Here is a 22165-nt window from a genome sequence, read left to right as displayed (position 1 = left end):
TGGATCTGGCTTTTTGCATCATACTGTACAGTATTTAGGTGGATCAGGCATTTTCAATGTATTTTTATGTGGATCAGGTATTTTGTGTCTTTTTAGTGAATCTGTTTTTTCCCCAATGTATTATGTGGATCTGGCTATTTCAGTGTATCTTTATGTGGATCTGGCTCTCTTAATATGTGTATGTGTCTGGCATTTTCAATGTATTTTTATTTGGATCTGGCTTTTTTAATGTAGGCCATAGTTTCGCATACTCCGCCATCCAGTCCAGGTTTTAGGGATATCCATGCTTGTGCACAGGTGACTTGGTAGCCATGCTTTAGCACAGGTGACTTAGTAACTCAGTCGATTTGACTTAACTATCTGGACTCAAGCATGGATATCCTGAAGGCCTGCTGCACTCTCCCGCTGGCGGCTCTGCCAGGACTCAGATGAGAGGGGCTGGGTGGGGGGGAAGGTGACTTAAAGTAGTGTGAGCAGGGGGGTAGCTCATCCCCCATCCGAGACAGGGGGCACTACGTGTAATTGGCACTACGCGTAACTGGCACTACAGGAGGGCAATACGTGTAACTGGCACTACAGGATGGCACTCCGTGTAACTGGCACTACAGGACGCATTATGTGTAACTGGCACTACAGGGGGCACTATGTGTAACTGGCACTACAGGGGGGCACTATATGTAACTGGCACTACAGGACGCATTATGTGAATCTGGCACTACAGGGGCATTACATGTAACTTGTACTACAGGGGGCACTACAAGTAACTGGCACTATACTGGGAGCATTACGTTTATCTGGTACTATACTGGGGTCTTTACATGTAACTGGCACCACAGGACACATTACGTCTAACTGGCACTATTCTAGGGGCATTACATTTGTCTGGCACTATACTGGGGGCATTACATTTATCTGGCACTATACTGGGGGCATTACGTGTAAGGAGCACTGCTGTGGGCATTATGTGTAAGGCTGCCAATTGTGTGTGTAGGCGGGTGATAATATGGTATATATATTTATAATTTGATTTCATAATATATAGTTGCGAGAAAATGCCCACTATTATAGGAGCGAAGGTGCGCATATTGGGGAGAGGGGGCACTTCAAATGATCTCACTCAGGGTTCTAGTAGGCCTGGAGCCAGCTCTGGCTGCTGTCTGGGTACTTTGGGGTCTGGCCTGTAATCACAGTATATACACAATGGCTGCAGTACCAGCCCTTCCCCCATATACTGTAATGTATCTGCTGTTACTAAAAAGTGAGCTGAGGTTTGTGATCTTGTGCTGCTGGGGATGTACTGGAGAAGCCAGTGCCTCCCCAGCCTTTTACCTCACCGCACGTCACTGCTCACTACATCACTGCATTATACTCCAGTAATCCTCCCTCTACATTAGAACAAACCCAGCCTCCACAGGCATTTACCTTTAAGGGGGATGTCTCTGTCTCTTTTTTCGGGTCCCTGCATAGTGCATACACAGAAGCTTCTCCACCTTTGGAGAAGAATTACCGGCAGGCAGTCTCACACCGGATAGGGGGTAAGGAGGGGAGGGCCTGTGAATGGGAATGAGCGGAACAGAAGAAAAGAGGGAGGGAGTTGGGGTATAGGAGCAGGAAGGGGCGGGCCTTTTACTGGAGGTGCTATCTGGACTCCTCTGCTTACTCAGAGTGCAGCAGCAGGGCAGTCCATGGCTGGGGAAGGGACCAGCCACAGCATACAAGCTGGTTGGACTCGGTACACCAGCAGGGGTGAGCAGTAGGGCGGGCGAGACTCGTTGCGGTGGTAGACGGGGGAAGGATGCCGGTGGGCGTTGCAGGCTGCAGTAGAAGGAAACATTTGTTTCCTACCTACAGCTGCATAGAGATATGAAGAAGCTGCAGGCCTATTTTGGAGAGTGGGCCTGAAGATGCAGCTCCAACAGTCCCATTGTTAATCTGGTCCTGCTTTCCTGAGCGTGAAGTGTAGCTCTTATCCTGATTAAACAAAGGTTTCGGGAACTGGAACACTTCCTGTGGCTGGAGCGGTCTTGGTTCCCCTGGAGAGTACCACATGAGAAATGTTACCGTCTTCGACACTCATGACCGTCCCATGCAGTGCCAGAACTAGGACTCTGAGTGCCCCATGCCAGCTTCATTGTGCATGATGTCACACATACGGGGCGGGGCCACTAGCACCTGGAACTGCAGCAATGCCCGTATAATCATGAAGACACTCTAGTCAGCTGTAAACACGACAGGCTACCTGCAGGTTGTACTGCTGCAGCGATACTGGCTGCAGGGTGCTGTAACAGGCACCGTGTTAGCCAGAATCAAAGGCCGTGGGGGCAGCGACTGTGCCACCCACAGAGCCCTATACGCTCTGCAGCCACACACACCTAGTTAAGGCCCTGGTCCCATGTGTCCCTAGTGGCCTTCAAGCAATGCCATATAAGTGGCAATATTCAAAAATGAGTGAAAGATGCAGAGCAGTAAAGCACACTTGGCTCACTCTGGTACTAACAAAAACTGATGCCGGAAGGCCTGGTCAGGGCACCGTTGGTGCTACTTTTTTGATAGTGCCACACACAATACCCACAATTATTTCCAGTGTTCTCCAAGGATGAATGAGAAAAACGTATCATTTTCTACACCAGAGGTTCCCAAACGCGGTCCTCAAGGCACCCCAACGGTCCTGGTTTTAAACGTATCCATGCTTGGCCACAGGTGACTTAATTAGCACCTTAGTCAAATTGATATAACCATCTGTGCTGAGCCAAGGATATACCTAAAACCTGGACTGTTGGGGTACCTTGAGGACCGCCTTTGGGAACCTCTGTTCTACACAATATTAAGGAACTTACTTTGATAATGTGACCATCACTACATCTTTTCTGCACAATGCCCAGGTCTTTGAGTTTCTTTCCTAGTTCAGTCAGCATATGGCTGTAGAGGTTATCCAGGCTGGTTCCTAAAATGCACAAATTTAGGCAGGAATTCTGTATATGTAGTACAGCCTCATACAGTTCTTCTTGGGGTGCAGAGAACCTTCAGATCCCAAAAAAGATAAGAAACATGTTGAGTATTCTGTACAGAAAATCTGTGAAAAATAATACCTATAGTGTAATCATGATTGAATTACACGTTGTATGCTTAGTATATTAAGTCTATGATTATGTTTTTGTCAGCAGTCTATACACATAAATAATATCCATTTTAACTCTCAAAAAGGGTAATAAAATTGAATTACAGCTAACATACAGAAGCACTAAAAAATAGGATTTTAATACCTACCGGTAAATCCTTTTCTCTTAGTCCGTAGAGGATGCTGGGGACACTTCAAGAACCATGGGGTATAGACGGGATCCGCAGGAGACATGGGCACTTTAAGACTTTAAAAGGGGTGTGAACTGGCTCCTCCCTCTATGCCCCTCCTCCAGACTCCAGTTATAGGAACTGTGCCCAGGGAGACAGACATTTCGAGGAAAAAGGTTTTATTTTGATTTAAACTAAGGTGAGATACATACCAGCTCACACCTCAAGCATGCCGTACAACATGGCATTTAACCCAACGCATGCAACAGCATGAATAACGACAGCAACAGGCTGACTATAAACGCAACACAACACGTGTGTAACCATAACCAATGACTGCAGATACAGTACGCACTGTGACGGGCGCCCAGCATCCTCTACGGACTAAGAGAAAAGGATTTACCGGTAGGTATTAAAATCCTTATTTCTCCTACGTCCTAGAGGATGCTGGGGACACTTCAAGAACCATGGGGTTTATACCAAAGCTCAAGAACGGGCGGGAGAATGCGGATGACTCTGCAGCACCGAATGATTGAACAAGAGGTCCTCCTTAGCCAGGGTATCAAACTTGTAAAACTTTGCAAAGGTGTTTGAACCCGATTAAGTAGCTGCTTGGCAAAACTGTAATGCCGAGACCCTCCTGGCAGCCGCCCAGGATGTGCCCACCTTTCTGGTAGAGTGGGCCGTCACCGATTTCGGTAACGGCAATCCAGCCGTAGAATGAGCTTGCTGAATCGTATTACAAATCCAGCGTGCAATAGTCTGCTTGGAAGAAGGAGTCCCAATCTTGTTGGGATCATACAGGACAAACAGAGCCTCCGTTTTCCTAATCTGAGGCGTTTTGGCTACATAAATTTTCAATGCTCTGACCACATCTAGAGACTTCGATTCCGCTAAGGCGTCAGTAGCCACTGGCACCACAATAGGTTGGTTCATGTGAAACGATGACACCACTTTCGGCAGAAATTGCTGACGAGTTCTCAACTTCGCTCTATCTTCATGGAAGAACAAATAGGGGCTCTTGTGAGACAAAGCCACTAATTCAGACACCCGCCTTGCAGGGGCCAAGGCCAACAGCATGATCACTTTCCAAGTGACGAATTTCAACTCTACCTTACGTAAAGGTTCAAATCAATGAGATTGCAGGAACTGCAACACCACGTTAAGATCCCATGGTGCCACCGGGGGCACAAAGAAAGGTTGGATGTGCAGCACGCCTTTCACGAAAGTCTGAACTTCCGGAAGGGAGGCCAATTCTTTTTGAAAGAAAATTGACAAGGCCGAAATTTGTACTTTAATTGAGCCGAATTTTAAGCCCGCATCCACACCTGCTTGCAGAAAATGGAGAAAACGGCCCAGCTGAAATTCTTCCGTAGGAGACTTCTTGGATTCACACCAAGACACATATTTTCTCCAAATACGGTGATAATGTTTTGCCGTTACTTCTTTTCTAGCCTGAAGAAGTGTGGGAATGACTTCACTGGGAATACCCTTTCGGGCTAGGATCCGGCGTTCAACCTCCAAGCCGTCAAACGAAGCCGCGGTAAATCTTGGTACACGCACGGCCCCTGTTGTAACAGATTCTCTCGTAGAGGAAGAGGCCAGGGATCTCCTACGAGCAATTCCTGAAGATCTGGATACCAGGCCCTCCTTGGCTAGTCTGGAACAATGAGGATTGCATGAACCATTTGGAATGAGTGGAATCGAGGGAACACATATACCGACTAAAACACCCACGGTGTCACTAGGGCGTCCACCGCTATTGCTTGAGGGTCCCTCGACCTGGAACAATATCTCGGAAGTTTCTTGTTGAGGCGAGACGCCATCATGTCTATTTGAGGAATTCCCCAATGACTTGTCACTTCTGCAAAGACCTCTTGATGAAGACCCCACTCTCCTGGATGGAGATCGTGTCTGCTGAGGAAGTCTGCTTCCCAGTTGTCCACACCTGGAATGAAGACTGCTGACAGAGCGCTTACATGCCTTTCCACCCAGCGGAAAACTTTTGTGGCCTCTGCCATTGCCGCTCTGCTCTTCGTTCCGCCCTGGCGGTTTATGTATGCCACTGCTGGAATGTTGTCCGACTGAATCAGGACGGGCAGATCGCGAAGAAGATGTTCCGCTTGTAGAAGGCTGTTGTAAATGGCCCTTAATTCCAGAATGTTTATGTGTAAACAAGTTTCCTGGCTTGATCAATTTCCCTGGAAATTTTCCCCCTGTATGACTGCTCCCCAGCCACTGAGACTCGCATCCGTGGTCACCGGGATCCAGTCCTGGATCCCGAACCTGCGTCCCTCTAGGAGGTGAGAGCTGTGCAGCCACCACAGGAGTGAGATTCTGGTCTTGGAAGACAGGATTATCTGTCGGTGCAGGTGCAGATGGGACCCGGACCACTAGTCCAACAGGTCCCACTGAAACACTCTGGCATGGAATCTGCCAAACTGAATGGCCTCGCAGGCCGCCACCATCTTCTCCAGCAACCGAGTGCATTGATGAATGGACACTCTTGCTGGTTTCAGAATCTGTTTGACCAGGTTCTGAATTTCTAAAGCCTTTTCCACTGGAAGAAAAAATAAGATTTTAAACCTACCGGTAAATCTTTTTCGCCTAGTCCGTAGAGGATGCTGGGGACTCCGTAAGGACCATGGGGTATAGACGGGCTCCGCAGGAGACATGGGCACTCTAAGACTTTAGATGGGTGTGAACTGGCTCCTCCCTCTATGCCCCTCCTCCAGACCTCAGTTAAAGAACTGTGCCCAGAGGAGACGGACAGTACGAGGAAAGGATTTTTGTTAATCTAAGGGCGAGATACATACCAGCACATACCATACACACCGTACAACATGGAATATACCAAACCAGTTAACAGTATGAATAAAACAGAATCAGCCAGAGACTGATCACAATTGTAACATAACCCTTATGTAAGCAACAACTATATACAAGCCTTGCAGAAATTGTCCGCACTGGGACGGGCGCCCAACATCCTCTACGGACTAGGAGAAAAAGATTTACCGGTAGGTTTAAAATCTTATTTTCTCTTACTTCCTAGAGGATGCTGGGGACTCCGTAAGGACCATGGGGATTATACCAAAGCTCCAGACCGGGCGGGAGAGTGCGGATGACTCTGCAGCACCGATTGAGCAAACATGAGGTCCTCCTCAGCCAGGGTATCAAACTTGTAGAATTTTGCAAAAGTGTTTGAACCCGACCAAGTAGCTGTAATGCCGAGACGCCTCGGGCAGCCGCCCAAGAAGAGCCCACCTTCCTAGTGGAATGGGCCTTTACCGAATTTGGTAACGGCAATCCCGCCGTAGAATGAGCCTGCTGAATCGTGTTACAGATCCAGCGAGCAATAGTCTGCTTAGAAGCAGGAGCGCCAACCTTGTTGGCCGCATACAGGACAAACAGAGCCTCTGTTTTCCTAACTCTAGCTGTCCTGGCTACAGAAATGTTTAAGGCCCTGACTACATCCAGGGACAAGGAATCCTCCAAGTCACCCGTAGCCACCGGCACCATAATAGGTTAGTTCATATGGAACGACGAAACCACCTTAGGTAAAAATTAAGGACGAGTTCTCAACTCCACTCGATCCCCATGGAAAATCAAATATGGGCTCTTGTGAGACAAAGCCGCCAATTCAGACACCCGCCTCGCAGATGCCAAGGCCAACAACATGACCACTTTCCAAGTGAGAAATTTTAACTCCACCGTTTGAAGAAGTTCAAACCAGTGTGATTGAAGGAACCGTAACACCACGTTAAGGTCCCACGGTGCCACTGGGGGCACAAAATGAGGTTGGATGTGCAGTACTCCTTTCACAAAAGTCTGGACCTCTGGGAGAGAAGCCAACTCCTTCTGAAAGAATATAGATAAGGCTGAAATCTGCACCTTAATGGAGCCTAACTTTAGGCCCATATCCACTCCTGTCTGTAGAAAATGGAGAAAATTACCCAGCTGAAAATCTTCCGTAGGAGCATTCTTGGCTTCACACCAAGACATTTCCTCCAGATACGGTGATAATGCCTCGCCGTTACCTCCTTCCTAGCTTTGATTAGAGTAGGGATGACTTCCCCCGGAATACCCTTCCTAGCTAGGATTTGGTGTTCAACCGCCATGCCGTCAAACGTAACCGCGGTAAGTCCTAGAACACGCAGGGCCCCTGTTGTAACAGGTCCTCCCTGAGGGGAAGAGGCCACGGATCTTCTGTGATCATTTCCTGAAGATCTGAATACCAGGCCCTTCGAGGCCAATCTGGAACAATGAGTATTGTCTGCACTATTGTTCGTCTTATGATTCTCAATAGTTTTGAGATGAGTGGAAAAGGAGGGAACACATAGACCGACTGAAACACCCACGGTGTCACTAGGGCGTCCACCGCCACTGCCTGTGGGTCCCTCGACCTAGAACAATACGTCCGAAGCTTTTTGTTGAGGCGTGACGCCATCATGTCTATTTGGGGAAGTCCCCAACGACTTGTTACTTCTGCAAAGACTTCCTGATGAAGCCCCCACTCTCCTGGATGGAGATCGTGTCTACTGAGGAAGTCTGCTTCCCAGTTGTCTACTCCCGGGATGAAGACTGCTGACAGAGCGCTTACATGATTTTCCGCACAACGAAAAATCCTGGTGGCTTCTGCCATTGCTGCTCTGCTCCTTGTCCCGCCTTGGCGGTTTACATGCGCCACAGCTGTGACATTGTCTGACTGAATCAGAACGGGTAGGTTGTGAAGAAGATTCTCTGCTTGTTGAAGGCCGTTGTATATGGCCCTTAATTCCAGCACATTGTGTAGACAAGCCTCCTGGCTTGACCATATTCCCTGAAAATTTCTTCCTTGTGTGACTGCTCCCCATTCACGGAGGCTCGCGTCCGTGGTCACAAGAACCCAATCTTGAATGCCGAACCTGCGACCCTCTAGAAGGTGAGCACTCTGAAGCCACCACAGGAGAGATACCCTGGCCCTGGGGGATAGGCTTATTCTCCGATGCATTTGTAGATGGGACCCTGACCACTTGTCCAGAAGGTCCCACTGAAAAGCTCTCGTATGGAACCTGCCGAACGGAATGGCCTCGTAGGCCGCCACCATCTTTCCCTATACTCGAGTGCATTGATGAACTGACACTCCTTTTGGTTTTAACAGGTCCTTGACCATGTTCTGGAGTTCCTGGGCTTTTTCCATTGGGAGAAAAACCCTCTTTTTTTCCGTGTCCAGAATCATGCCCAAAAATGCCAGCCGAGTTGTCGGAACCAACTGCGACTTTGGTAGTTTTAGAATCCAGCCGTGCTGTTGTAGTACTCTCAGGGAGAGAGACACGCTCTTTAGTAACTGATCTCTCGATCTTGCCTTTATCAGGAGATCGTCCAAGTATGGGATAATTGTGACTCCCTGCTTGCGCAGGAGCACCGTAATTTCCGCCATTACCTTGGTGAAAATTCTCGGGGACGTGGAAAGCCCAAACGGCAACGTCTGAAACTGGTAATGACAATCCTGTACAGCGAATCTCAGGTACGCCTGATGAGGAGGATATATGGGGACATGAAGGTATGCATCCTTTATGTCCAGAGACACCATAAAATCCCCCCCCCCCCCCTTCCAGGCTGGAGATCACAGCCCGGAGAGATTCCATCTTGAATTTGAACCTCTTCAAATATAGGTTTAGGGATTTTAGATTTAGAATTGGTCTGACCGAACCGTCCGGCTCCGAGACCACAAACAGGGTTGAATAAAACCCCTTTCCCTGTTGCCCTAGGGGAACCTTGATAATCACCTGTTGTTGACACAGTTTCTGTATGGCAGCTGAAACTGTTTCCCTCTCTGGGGGAGAAGCTGGCAAGGCCGATTTGAAAAATCGGTGTGGAGGCAAATCTTCGAACTCCAGTTTGTAGCCCTCGGATACAATTTCGATCACCCAAGGATCCAAATCCGACTGGACCCAGACCGGGCTGAAGAGACGAAGACGTGCCCCCACCGGTATCCGGTCGATGGATCGGCAGCCGCTTGTTCGACAATGCGAACATCGACCACGCAACCGTGGTCGATCAAAACATTGTCGCACAAACGGATGCCGATAAAACGAACCACACCCATAATATGTGTCTTCCACTATGCCTATGATATAGGTACTACGCATGAACGTACTGTTTATTGGTATAGAGCCCATTTTATATAGGAATGGCCATAACTGAGAATGGTAGTGGTAATAACGTGTTATGATTCCTGCATATTGTGTAGAAAAATGCTCAGGAGAGGCATTCAATTTGCCGGCTGTCGGGATCCCGCCTGTCAGGAGACCAACGCCGATATCCCGACACCCGGCCGAAATCCCCACTCGGTGGTGGTCAACACCACCACCCATGGGGGAATATAACCCTGTGGGGCCCCACCGGGCCAGGAGCCTAGCGAGTGCAGCGAGCCCGCTAGGATGCACGCAGCCAGTATTCTGGCAGTCGGGATCGCGGCGTCTATCTCCTGGCCGTCGGGATCCCGACCACCAGGATATAATACTGAATCCCTGCTCAGCTCTGTCAAAAATATTTTACTACAACTTATTCTTTGACAGAAAATCCACTTTGCTGGAGATAGATAAAGGGAGTGGTGAAGTTTCATAACAAATGGCAATTTTTATTGAGAAACTAGATCCAATGCTACAAACTACTGTTTGAAGACACTAATTGGTACCTCTATAGACCTATTGATGCTTCAACCTGAGTTCACTCGGGAGATGTGCTTTGATGCTGATTTGCTTATGCTCATTACTTTTTATGTCATTGCTTCTTAATAGTCCCTGAACAAGGGATTTCTGTAATTTTTTTTTGAATTTGGATGTATTCAGGACTTAGACGCACCAAAGGACTTTTACAACCATCGGATACTGGTTCCGCAAGTTCCCTCCCCACCCTCCCCTTCTTTCCCTGCCCTCACTTCGCTTTTTGCTCCTGTTTGTACCCTGTCATACATGTTAATTGTACTAATTGCACTTGAGACCATATTTCACGAAACTCTATTTCTCATATCAGTTGTGTTCTGTCTATTGAGGTTGTTGATACCTCTATTGCTGCTCTAAAGAATCGGATTGTATGTCATACTCTATGCTTGTTTTTTCTATTCTGTATAACTCAATAAACAATTATTAAAATAAAAGATTTATGGTAAGACTTACCATTGTAAAATCTCTTTCTGCGAGGTACACTGGATTCCACAGGGAATAACATCGGGGTGTACAGTTGGCTCCTGATCCGAGGCACCAACAGGCTAAAGCTTTGACTGTTCCCAGGATGCACTGCACCGCCTCCTCTATAGCCCCGCCTCCAGGCACTGGAGCTCAGTTTTGTTAACCAGTCCAATGCAGTAGCAGGTAAAAGAGACGACAGTTGTTAGTAGCCACAGATAACCACATTCTCACGACAGGAGAAGGTACCAGTGGCTAATGCCATACAAACCCAAAGAAGCTAAGTGCGTCAGCGTTGGCGCCCTGTGGAATCCAGTGTACCTTGCAGAAAGAGATTTAACAATGGTAAGGCTTACCATAAATCTCCTTTTCTGCGGCGGGGTACACTGGTATTCCACAGGGAATAACATCGGGGATGTCCTAAAGCAGTTCCTCATGGGAGGGGATGCACTGTAGCGGGCACAAGAACCCGACGTCCAAAGAAAGCATCCTGGGAGGCCGAAGTATCAAAGGCATAGAACCTGATGAACGTGTTCACTGAGGACCATATAGCCACCTTGCACAATTGTTCTAGGGACGCGCCGCGACGGGCCGCCCAAGAAGGTCCAACAGATCGAGTAGAATGGGCCTTGATAGTAGCAGGAGCTGGAAGTCCAGCCTGTACATAAGCCTGTGCAATCACCATTCTAATCCATCTGGCCAAGGTCTGCTTATTCGCAGTCCAGCCACGTTTGTGAAAACCAAAAAGTACAAAGAGAGAATCAGATCTCCTAAGAGATGCGGTTCTCTTCACATATACATACGGAGAGCCCGTACAACACCCAAAGACCGTTCTTTGGAGGACAAACCAGGAGAGATAAAGGCCGGAACCACAATCTCCTAGTTAAGGTGGAACGACGACACCACCTTTGGAAGATAACCAAGGCGAGTTCTAGGAACCGCACGGTCACAGTGAAAAATCAGAAAGGGTGACCGACAGGATAAGGCACCCAAGTCTGAAACCTTTCTAGCAGAGACAATAGCCAGCAAAAATAAGACCTTAAATGTAAGCCATTTAAGGTCCACAGACTCAAGAGGTTCAAACGAAGACTCTTGTAGGGTATCCAGAACAACCGACAAATCCCAAGGAGCCACAGGAGGAACATAGGGAGGTTGAATCTGTAAAACACTCTGAGTGAAAGTATGAATGTCAGGCAGAGTCACAATTTTTCTCTGAAACCATACCGACAAGGCTGAAATATGAACCTTGAGGGAGGCCAGATGAAGGCCTAAGTCCAGGCCCTGTTGCAGAAACGCCAAAAGTTAGGCAGTACTGAACTTGTACACATCATAGATCTTAGCCACACACCAGGTGAAGTAAATATTCCAGACCCTATAATAAATCCGAGCCGAAGCCGGTTTACGAGCCTTCAACATAGTTTGAATGACCGCCTCAGAAAATCCTTTGGCCCTCAAAACTGAAGCTTCAAGAGGCACGCCGTCAAAGCCACTCGGGCCAGATCCTGGTAGACACAAGGGCCCTGAACGAGGAGGTCTGGGTGTTGCGGAAGTAGAAGAGGACGCTCTAACGAGAGACCCTGCAGGTCTGAGAAGTAGTAATCCTCCTTCTTGCTTGAACTTCCTTATCACCCTGGGCAGGAGTAACACTGGAGGGAACACGTATGGCAGCTGAAAGTTCCATGGAATTGCCAGTGCGTCCACGAACGCTGCTTGAGGATCCCTTGTCCTTGCTCCGAAGACCTGAACCTTGTGATTGTGTCGAGACGCAATCAGGTCTACATCGGGTAGGCCCCACTTGTCCACTAGGAGTTGGAAGACTTCAGATGAAGGCTCCACTCTCCGGCGTGTACGTCCTGACGACTGAGGAAGTCCGCTTCCCAGTTGAGGACCCCCGGAATGAACACTGCCGATATGGCTGGCAGATGGCGTTCCGGCCATAGCTTTGACACTTCCATCATTGCCATGCGACTTCGAGTGCCGCCTTGATGATTTATTTACGCCACCGTGGTGGCGTTGTCCAATTGTACTTGAACAGGCCTGTTCTGTACTAGAGGCAGGGCCTGTTTTGAAACATTGAACACTGCCCGCAACTCCAGAATGTTTATCGGGAGGAGAGACTCCTCCCTGGTCCACCGACCCTGAAGATAGTGTTTCTCCAACACCGCGTCCCAACCCCGCAGACTGGCATCCGTCGTTAGGAGGACCCAGTTGGAGATCTAGAAGGGACGACTCCTGCTCAATCGTTGGTCCTGGAGCCACCAGCTCAAAGACAGACACACTTCTGGAGTCAAGGAAATCATGTGAGACCTGATCCGGTGAGGCAGGCCGTCCCATTTGGAAAGGATTAACCGATGCAGAGGGCGAGAATGAAATTGAGCGTACTCTACCAGGTCGAAAGCCGACACCATGAGGCCTAGTACTTGCATCGCCGAGTGTATCGACACACGAGGGTGAGAGAGGAAGCATTGTATTCTGTCCTGAAGTTTCAGGACCTTCTCCGGAGACAAGAACAACCGTTGGTTGTGTGTGTCCAGTAACGCCCCCAGGTGTACCATGCTCTGAGCAGGAACCAGCGAGGATTTCATCCAGTTGATGAGCCACCCGTGGGCTTGCAGGAATTGGACCGTCAGTTCCAGATGACGGAGGAGAACCTCTGGGGAGTTCGCCAGGATCAACAAGTTATCCAGATACGGCAGGATCCTGATACCCTGACTGCGGAGAAGGGCCGTCTTGACCGCCATGACCTTGGTGAAGATTCGCAGAGCCGTGGTCAGTCCAGAAGACCAGGCTTGGAATTGATAATCTAAGTTGCCAATAGAAAACCGCAGATATTGCTGATGTGACATGGCAATAAGTATATGTAGGTATGCATCCTGTATGTCCAGGGATACTATATAGTCCTTGGGCTTCAAGGCCAGAACAATAGAGCGAAGAGTTTCCATACGGAATTTGGATACCTTCACAAATTTGTTCAAAGACTTGAGTTTGAGAATGGCCTGTGATGTTACATTCGGTTTCGGAACTAGGAACAGTGTTGAAGAGTACCCCCTGCCTCCCTGTGTCCAGGAGGGATTGTACCACCAAATGTAGAGTTTTTGCTTTCAACGGATCCGAAGGGATATTTGCTGAGCAAAACTGGCGAGGGGGACATTTATTGAAAGAGATGGTGTATCCGTGAGTGACGAATTCCTTCACCCAGGCGTCTGAAGTGGTCTGTAACCATACCTGTGCGAACCGCAGAAGCCGGCCTCCCACCCTGGGGTCCCTCAGGGGGAGGCCCGCCCCGTCATGCAGCAGGCTTGTCTGGTTTGGAAGCAGGCTGACGGGCAGCCCAGGAACGTTTAGGTTTGGGCTTAGAGGTTTTGGAAGTGCAAGCCTGTTTCGGGTACGCCTGACCCTTGGCTTTACTTGGAGGTCGAAAGGAACGAAACGTGGTACTTTTAGCCTTTGGAGCCGAAGGATTAGTACTCGGTAGACATACAGTTTTAGCAGACGCTAAGTCAGCAACAATCTTGTTCAGATCTTCCCCAAAAAGGATGTTTCCCTTAAAAGGGATTACCTCCAAGGTCTTTTTAGAGTCCAGATCCACAGACCAGGATGGCAACCACAGAATCCGGCAAGCCAGAATGGACGTAGTAGACGCTTGGCTGCCAGCACACCAGCATCAGAGGCCGCCTTCTGTATGTAATGAGAGGCTGTGGTAATATATGAAAGACACTGTCTGGCATTATCAGAAAGATTAAAAGGTAGCTCCGCTTCAACTTCTTGAACCCAGGCTTCAATAGCTTTTGCAGCCCAAGAAGCCGCTATAGTAGGTCTATGCATAGCACCCGTAAGAGTGTACATAAACTTCAAGCAACCGTCCACACGCTTATCAGTCGGTTCCTTCAGAGAGGTGATGGTAGTGACAGGCAGAGTAGAAGACACCACCAGATGTGCAACATGTGAGTCCACCAGAGGTGGTGTTTCCCACGTTTTATTTAACTCTGCAGTGAGGTGATAACGAGCTAGCATCTTTTAGACAGGGAGAATTTCTTTCCTGGAGACTCCCAGGATTCTTGACTTATGTAAACTAAATGGTCAGAATGTGGTAAAATAAGATTTTAAACCTACCGGTAAATCTATTTCTCCTAGTACGTAGAGGATGCTGGGGACTCCGTAAGGACCATGGGGTATAGACGGGCTCCGCAGGAGATAGGGCACCTAAAAAGAACTATTACTATGGGTGTGCACTGGCTCCTCCCTCTATGTCCTTCCTCCAGACCTCAGTTAGAGAACTGTGCCCAGAGGAGATGGACAATACAAGGCAGGATTTAGCAATCCAAGGGCAAGATTCATACCAGCCCACACCAATCATACCATGTAACCTGGAACATACATAACCAGTTAACAGTATGAACAAACAACAGTAACGGTCCAAGACCTATTCCAACTGTAACATAACCCTTATGTAAGCAACAACTATATACAAGTCTTGCAGAGTTTCCGCACTGGGACGGGCGCCCAGCATCCTCTACGGACTAGGAGAAAATAAGATTTTACTCACCGGTAAATCTATTTCTCGTAGTCCGTAGTGGATGCTGGGACTCAGTAAGGACCATGGGGAATAGCGGCTCCGCAGGAGACTGGGCACAACTAAAGAAAGCTTTAGGACTACTTGGTGTGCACTGGCTCCTCCCACTATGACCCTCCTCCAGACCTCAGTTAGGATACTGTGCCCGGAAGAGCTGACACAATAAGGAAGGATTTTGAATCCCGGGTAAAACTCATACCAGCCACACCAATCACACCGTATAACTCGTGATACTATACCCAGTTAACAGTATGAAATATAACTGAGCCTCTCAACAGATGGCTCAACAATAACCCTTTAGTTAGGCAATAACTATAAACAAGTATTGCAGACAATCCGCACTTGGGATGGGCGCCCAGCATCCACTACGGACTACGAGAAATAGATTTACCGGTGAGTAAAATCTTATTTTCTCTGACGTCCTAAGTGGATGCTGGGACTCCGTAAGGACCATGGGGATTATACCAAAGCTCCCAAACGGGCGGGAGAGTGCGGATGACTCTGCAGCACCGAATGAGCAAACTCTAGGTCCTCCTCAGCCAGGGTATCAAACTTGTAGACTCTTGCAAAAATGTTTGAACCCGACCAAGTAACAGCTCGGCAAAGTTGTAAAGCCGAGACCCCTCGGGCAGCCGCCCAAGAAGAGCCCACTTTCCTCGTGGAATGGGCTTTTACAGATTTAGGGTGCGGCAGTCCAGCCGCAGAATGTGCAAGTTGAATCGTGCTACAGATCCAGCGAGCAATAGTCTGCTTAGAAGCAGGAGCACCCAGCTTGTTGGGTGCATACAGGATAAATAGCGAGTCAGTTTTCCCGACTCCAGCCGTCCTGGAAACATATACTTTTCAGGGCCCTGACTACGTCCAGTAACTTGGAATCCTCCAAGTCCCTAGTAGCCGCAGGCACCACAATAGGTTGGTTCACATGAAAAACTGATACCACCTTAGGAAGGAATTGGGAACGAGTCCTCAATTCCGCCTTATCCATATAAAATACAGATAAGGGCTTTTGCATGACAAAGCCGCCAATTCTGATACACGCCTGGCCGACGCCAAGGCCCACAGCATGACCACTTTCCACGTGAGGTATTGTAGCTCCACGGATTTAAGTGGCTCAACCCAATGCGACTTCAGGAAATCCAACACCACGTTGAGATCCCACGGTGCCACTGGAGGCACAAACAGGGGCTGACTATGCAGCACTCCCTTAACAAAAGTCTGAACTTCAGGCAGTGAAGCCAGTTCTATTTTGAAGGAAAATCGATAGAGCCGAAATCTGGACCTTAATGGAACCCAATTTTAGGCCCATAGTCACCTCTGACTGTAGGAAGTGCAGAAATCGACCTAGCTGAAATTCCTCCTTTGGGGCCTTCCTGGCCTCACAGCACGCAACATATTTCCGCCATATGCGGTGATAATGGTTTGCGTTCACTTCTTTCCTAGCTTTAATTAGCGTAGGGATAACTTCCTCCGGAATGCCCTTTTCCTTCAGGATCCGGCGTTCAACCGCCATGCCGTCAAACGCAGCCGCGGTACGTCTTGGAACAGACAGGCCCCCTGCTGCAGCAGGTCCTGTCTGAACGGCAGAGGCCATGGGTCCTCTGAGATCATCTCTTGGAGTTCTGGGTACCAAGCTCTTCTTGGCCAATCCGGAACAATGAGTATAGTTCTTACTCCTCTCCTTCTTATTATTCTCATTACCCTGGGTAAGAGAGGTAGAGAAGGGAACACATACACCGACTGGTACACCCACGGTGTTACCAGAGCGTCCACAGCTATCGCCTGAGGGTCCCTTGACCTGGCGCAATATCTTTGTAGCTTTTTGTTGAGGCGGGACGCCATCATGTCCACCTGTGGCCTTTCCCAACGGTGTACAATCATTTGGAAGACTTCTGGATAAAGTCCCCACTCTCCCGGGTGGAGGTCGTGTCTGCTGAGAAAGTCTGCTTCTCAGTTGTCCACTCCGGGAATGAACACTGCTGACAGTGCTAACACATGATTTTCCGCCCATCTGAGAATCCTTGTGGCTTCTGCCATCGCCATCCTGCTTCTTGTGCCGCCCTGTCGGTTTACATGAGCGACCGCCGTGATGTTGTCTGACTGGATCAGCACCGGCCGGTGTTGAAGCAGGGGTCTAGCCTGACTTAGGGCATTGTAAATGGCCCTTTGTTCCAGAACATTTATGTGTAGGGAAGTCTCCTGACTTTTCCATAGGCCTTGGAAGTTTCTTCCCTGTGTGACTGCCCCCCAGCCTCGAAGGCTGGCATTCGTGGTCACCAGGACCCAGTCTTGTATGCCGAATCTGCGGCCCCCTAGAAGATGAGCACTCTGCAGCCACCACCACAGCGACACCCTGGCCCTTGGAGACAGGGTTATCCGCCGATGCATCTGAAGATGCGACCCGGACCACTTGTCCAACAGATCCCACTGGAAGATCCTTGCATGGGACCTGGCGAATGGAATTTCTTCGTAAGAAGCTACCATCTTTCCCAGGGCTCGCGTGCATTGATGCACCGACACCTGTATTTGTATTAGGAGGTCTCTGTCTAGAGAAGCCAACTCCTTGGACTTCTCCTCCGGGAGAAACCCTTTTTATCCTGTTCTGTGTCCAGAACCATACCCAGGAACAGTAGACGCGTCGTAGGAACCAGCTGCGACTTTGGAATATTCAGAATCCAGCCGTGCTGTTGTAGCACTTACCGAGATAGTGCTACTCCGACGAACAACTGCTCCATGGACCTCGCCTTTATAAGGAGATCGTCCAAGTACGGGATAAGTACTTCGGCCATTACCTTGGTAAATACCCTCTGTGCCGGGGACAGACCAACGGCAACGTCTGGCATTGGTAATGACAATCCTGTACCACAATTTTGAGGTACTCCTGGTGAAGAGGGTAAATAGGGACATGCAGGTAAGCATCCTTGATGTCCAGTGATACCCTGAAATTCTCCAGGCTTGCAATAATCGCCCTGAGCGATTCCATTTTGAACTTGAACCTTCGTATATAAGTGTTCAAGGATTTCAATTTTAGAATGGGTCTCACCGAACCGTCTGGTTTCGGTACCACAACATTTTGGAATAGTAACCCCGGCCTTGTTGAAGGAGGGGTACCTTGATTTCACCTGCTGGAAGTACAGCTTGTGAATTGCCGCCAGTACTACCTTTCTCCGAGGGCAGCAGGCAAGGCTGATGTGAGGTAACGGCGAGGGGGAGTCGCCTCGAACTCCAGCCTGTATCCCTGTGATACTACTTGCAGAACCTAGGGATCCACCTGTGGGCAAGCCCACTGGTACCTGAAGTTCCCGAGACGCGCCCCCACCGCACCTGTCTCAACCTGTGGAGCCCCAGCGTCATGCGGTGGACTCAGAGGAAGCGGGGGAAGATTTTTGATCCTGGGAACTGGCTGTCTGGTGCAGCTTTTTCCTTCTTCCCTAGTCTCTGTGCAGAAAGGAAGCGCCTTTGACCCGCTTGCTTTTCTGAAGCCGAAAGGACTGTACCTGAAAATACGGTGCTTTCTTAGGCTGTGAGGAAACCTGAGGTAAAAAATTTTCTTCCCAGCTGTTGCTGTGGATACGAGGTCCCAGAGACCATCCCCAAACAATTCCTCACCCTTATAAGGCAGAATCTCCATGTGCCTTTTAAAGGCAGCATCACCTGTCCACTGCCGGGTCTCTAATACCCTCCTGGCAGAATGGACATTGCATTAATTCTGGATGCCAGCCGGCAAATATCCCTCTGTGCATCCTTCATATAAGACGACGTCTTTAATATGCTCTATGTTAGCAAAATATTATCCCTGTCTAGGGTATTAATATTATCTGACAGGGTATCAGACCACGCTGCAGCAGCACTATTTATGCTGAGGCAATTGCAGGTCTCAGTATAGTACCTGAGTGTGTATATACAGACTTCAGGATAGCCTCCTGCTTTTTATCAGCAGGCTCCTTCAAGGTGGCCGTATCGTAAGACGGCAGTGCCACCTTTTTTGACAAACGTGTGAGCGCCTTATCCACCCTAGGGGATATCTCCCAACGTGACCTATCCTCTGGCGGGAAAGGGTACGCCATCAGTAACTTTTTAGAAATTACCAGTTTCTTATCGGGGGAACCCACGCTTCTTTACACACTTCATTCACTCATCTGATGGGGGAACAAAACACTGGCTGCTTTTTCTCCCCAAAAATAAAACCCCTTTTATGTGGTACTTGGGTTCATGTCAGAAATGTGTAACACATTTTTTATTGCCGAGATCATGCAACGGATGTTTCTAGTGGATTGTGTATATATATCTCAACCTCGTCGACACTGGAGTCAGACTCCGTGTCGACATCTGTGTCTGCCATCTGAGGTAACGGGCGTTTTTTTGAGCCCCTGATTGCCTTTGAGACGCCTGGGCAGGCGCGGGCTGAGAAGCCGGCTGTCCCACAGCTGTTACGTCATCCAGCCTTTTATGTAAGGAGTTGACATTGTCGGTTAATACCTTCCACCTATCCATCCACTCCGGTGTCGGCCCCACAGGGGGCGACATCCTATTTATCGGCCTCTGCTCCGCCTCCACGTAACCTTCCTCATCCAACATGTCGACACAGCCGTACCGACACACCGCACACACACAGGGAATGCTCTGACTGAGGACAGGACCCCACAAAGCCCTTTGGGGAGACAGAGAGAGAGTATGCCAGCACACACCAGAGCGCTATATAATGCAGGGATTAACACTATAACTGAGTGATTTTTCCCCCAATAGCTGCTTGTATACATATATTGCGCCTAAATTTAGTGCCCCCCCTCTCTTTTTAACCCTTTGAGCCTGAAAACTACAGGGGAGAGCCTGGGGAGCTATCTTCCAGCTGCACTGTGAAGATAAAATGGCGCCAGTGTGCTGAGGGAGATAGCCCCGCCCCTTTTTTGGCTGACTTTTCTCCCGCTTTTTCATGGATTCTGGCAGGGGTAATTTATCACATATATAGCCCTGGGACTATATATTGTGATGATTTGCCAGCCAAGGTGTCTTATATTGCCCTCAGGGCGCCCCCCCCAGCGCCCTGCACCCATCAGTGACCGGAGTGTGAGGTGTGCATGAGGAGCAATGGCGCACAGCTGCAGTGCTGTGCGCTACCTTGTTGAAGACAGAAGTCTTCTGCCGCCGATTTTCCGGAACACTTCTTGCTTCTGGCTCTGTAAGGGGGGCGGCGGCGCGGCTCCGGGACCGAACACCAAGGTCGGGTCCTGCGGTCGATCCCTCTGGAGCTAATGGTGTCCAGTAGCCTAAGAAGCCCAAACTACCACCAGTTAGGTAGGTTCGCTTCTTCTCCCCTTAGTCCCTCGCTGCAGTGAGTCTGTTGCCAGCAGATCTCACTGTAAAATAAAAAACCTAAAATATATACTTTCTTTCTAGGAGCTCAGGAGAGCCCCTAGTGTGCATCCAGCTCAGCCGGGCATAAGATTCTAACTGAGGTCTGGAGGAGGGTCATAGTGGGAGGAGCCAGTGCACACCAGGTAGTCCTAAAGCTTTCTTTAGTTGTGCCTAGTCTCCTGCGGAGCCGCTATTCCCCATGGCCCTTACGGAGTCCCAGCATCCACTTAGGACGTCAGAGAAATAGATTTACCGGTAGGTTTAAAATCTTATTTTCTCTTACGTCCTAGAGGATGCTGGGGACTCCGTAAGGACCATGGGGATTATACCAAAGCATCCAATCGGGCAGGAGAGTGCGTATGACTCTGCAGCACCGACTGAGCAAACGCTAGGTCCTCATCAGCCAGGGTATCAAACTTGTAGAATTTAGCAAAAGTGTTTGACCCCGACCAAGTCGCCGCTCGGCAAAGCTGTAATGCCGAGATGCCTCGGGCAGCCGCCCAAGAAGAGCCCACCTTCCTAGTGGAATGAGCTTTAACCGAATTTGGTACCGGCAATCCAGCAGTAGAATGAGCCTGCTGAATCGTATTACAGATCCAGCGAGCAATAGTCTGCTTCGAAGCAGGTGCACCAATCCTATTAGCAGCATACAGGACAAACAGAGCCTCTGTTTTCCTAATTTTAGCCGTTCTGGCTACATAAATTTTTAAGGCCCTGACTACATCCAGGGATCTGGAATCCTCCAGGTCACTTGTAGCCACAGGCACCACAATAGGTTGATTCATATGGAATGAAGAAACCACTTTAGGCAAAAATTGCGGACGTGTCCTCAATTCAGCTCGATCCACATGAAAAATCAAGTAGGGGCTCTTGTGTGACAAAGCCGCCAATTCAGACACTCGCCTTGCTGATGCCAAGGCCAACAGCATGACCACCTTCCAGGTAAGAAATTTCAACTCAACCTTCTTAAGCGGTTCAAACCAGTGTGATTTTTTGAACTGCAACACCACGTTCAGGTCCCATGGTGCCACTGGAGGCACAAAAGGGGGCTGGATATGCAGCACTCTCTTTACAAACGTCTGGACTTCTGGAAGAGAAGCCAATTCCTTCTGAAAGAAAATCGAGAGGGACGAAATCTGTACCTTAACAGAGCCTAATTTCAGGCCCATATCCACTCCTGTCTGTAGGAAGTGGAGAAAACGACCCAGATGAAAATCTTCCGTAGGTGCATTCTTGGTCTCACACCAAGACACTTACTTTCGCAAGATACGGTGATAATGCTTAACCGCTTTCTTAGCCTTTATTAAAGTAGGGATGACCTCTTCCGGAATCCCCTTTTTCCGCTAGGATTCGACGTTCAACCGCCATGCCGTCATACGTAACCGCGGTAAGTCTTGAAATACACAGGGCCCCTGTTGCAACAGGTCTTCCCTCAGAGGAAGAGGCCAGGGATCTCCTGTGAGCATCTCTTGTAGATCTGAGTACCAGGCCCTTCGAGGCCAGTCTGGGACAACGAGTATTGTCTGTACGTTTCTTTGCCTTATGATCCTCAACACTTTTGTGATGAGAGGAAGAGGAGGAAACACGTAGACCGATTTGAACAGCCACGGTGTTATCAGAGCATCTACTGCCACTGCCTGAGGGTCCCGAGACCTGGCACAATACCTCCGAAGCTTTTTGTTGAGGCGTGACGCCATCATGTCTATTTGAGGAGTTCCCCAAAGACGTGTTATGTCTGCAAAGACTTCTTGATGAAGTCCCCACTCTCCTGGATGGAGATCGT

At 49.0% G+C, this 22165-nt stretch overlaps 1 protein-coding gene across 5 annotated transcripts in view; it reads right to left on the bottom strand.

Annotated features, from left to right (window-relative positions):
- XPNPEP3 (X-prolyl aminopeptidase 3) overlaps positions 1 to 22165 on the bottom strand; it is a 415780-nt gene that overhangs the window by 35110 nt on the left and 358505 nt on the right. For all 5 annotated transcript variants that reach the window (XM_063940369.1, XM_063940372.1, XM_063940368.1 and 2 more), the window contains one exon: positions 2838 to 3021. In XM_063940369.1, the coding sequence (XP_063796439.1) occupies positions 2838 to 3021 (184 nt within the window). The remainder of the gene's footprint in view (positions 1 to 2837; positions 3022 to 22165) is intronic.

The sequence above is a fragment of the Pseudophryne corroboree genome, chromosome 9 (assembly GCF_028390025.1).
Source record: "Pseudophryne corroboree isolate aPseCor3 chromosome 9, aPseCor3.hap2, whole genome shotgun sequence".
In the NCBI taxonomy this organism is placed as follows: Eukaryota; Metazoa; Chordata; class Amphibia; order Anura; family Myobatrachidae; genus Pseudophryne; species Pseudophryne corroboree.
Note: the sequence above shows the minus strand (reverse complement) of the source record. Positions and strands in the feature narration are given on the sequence as shown.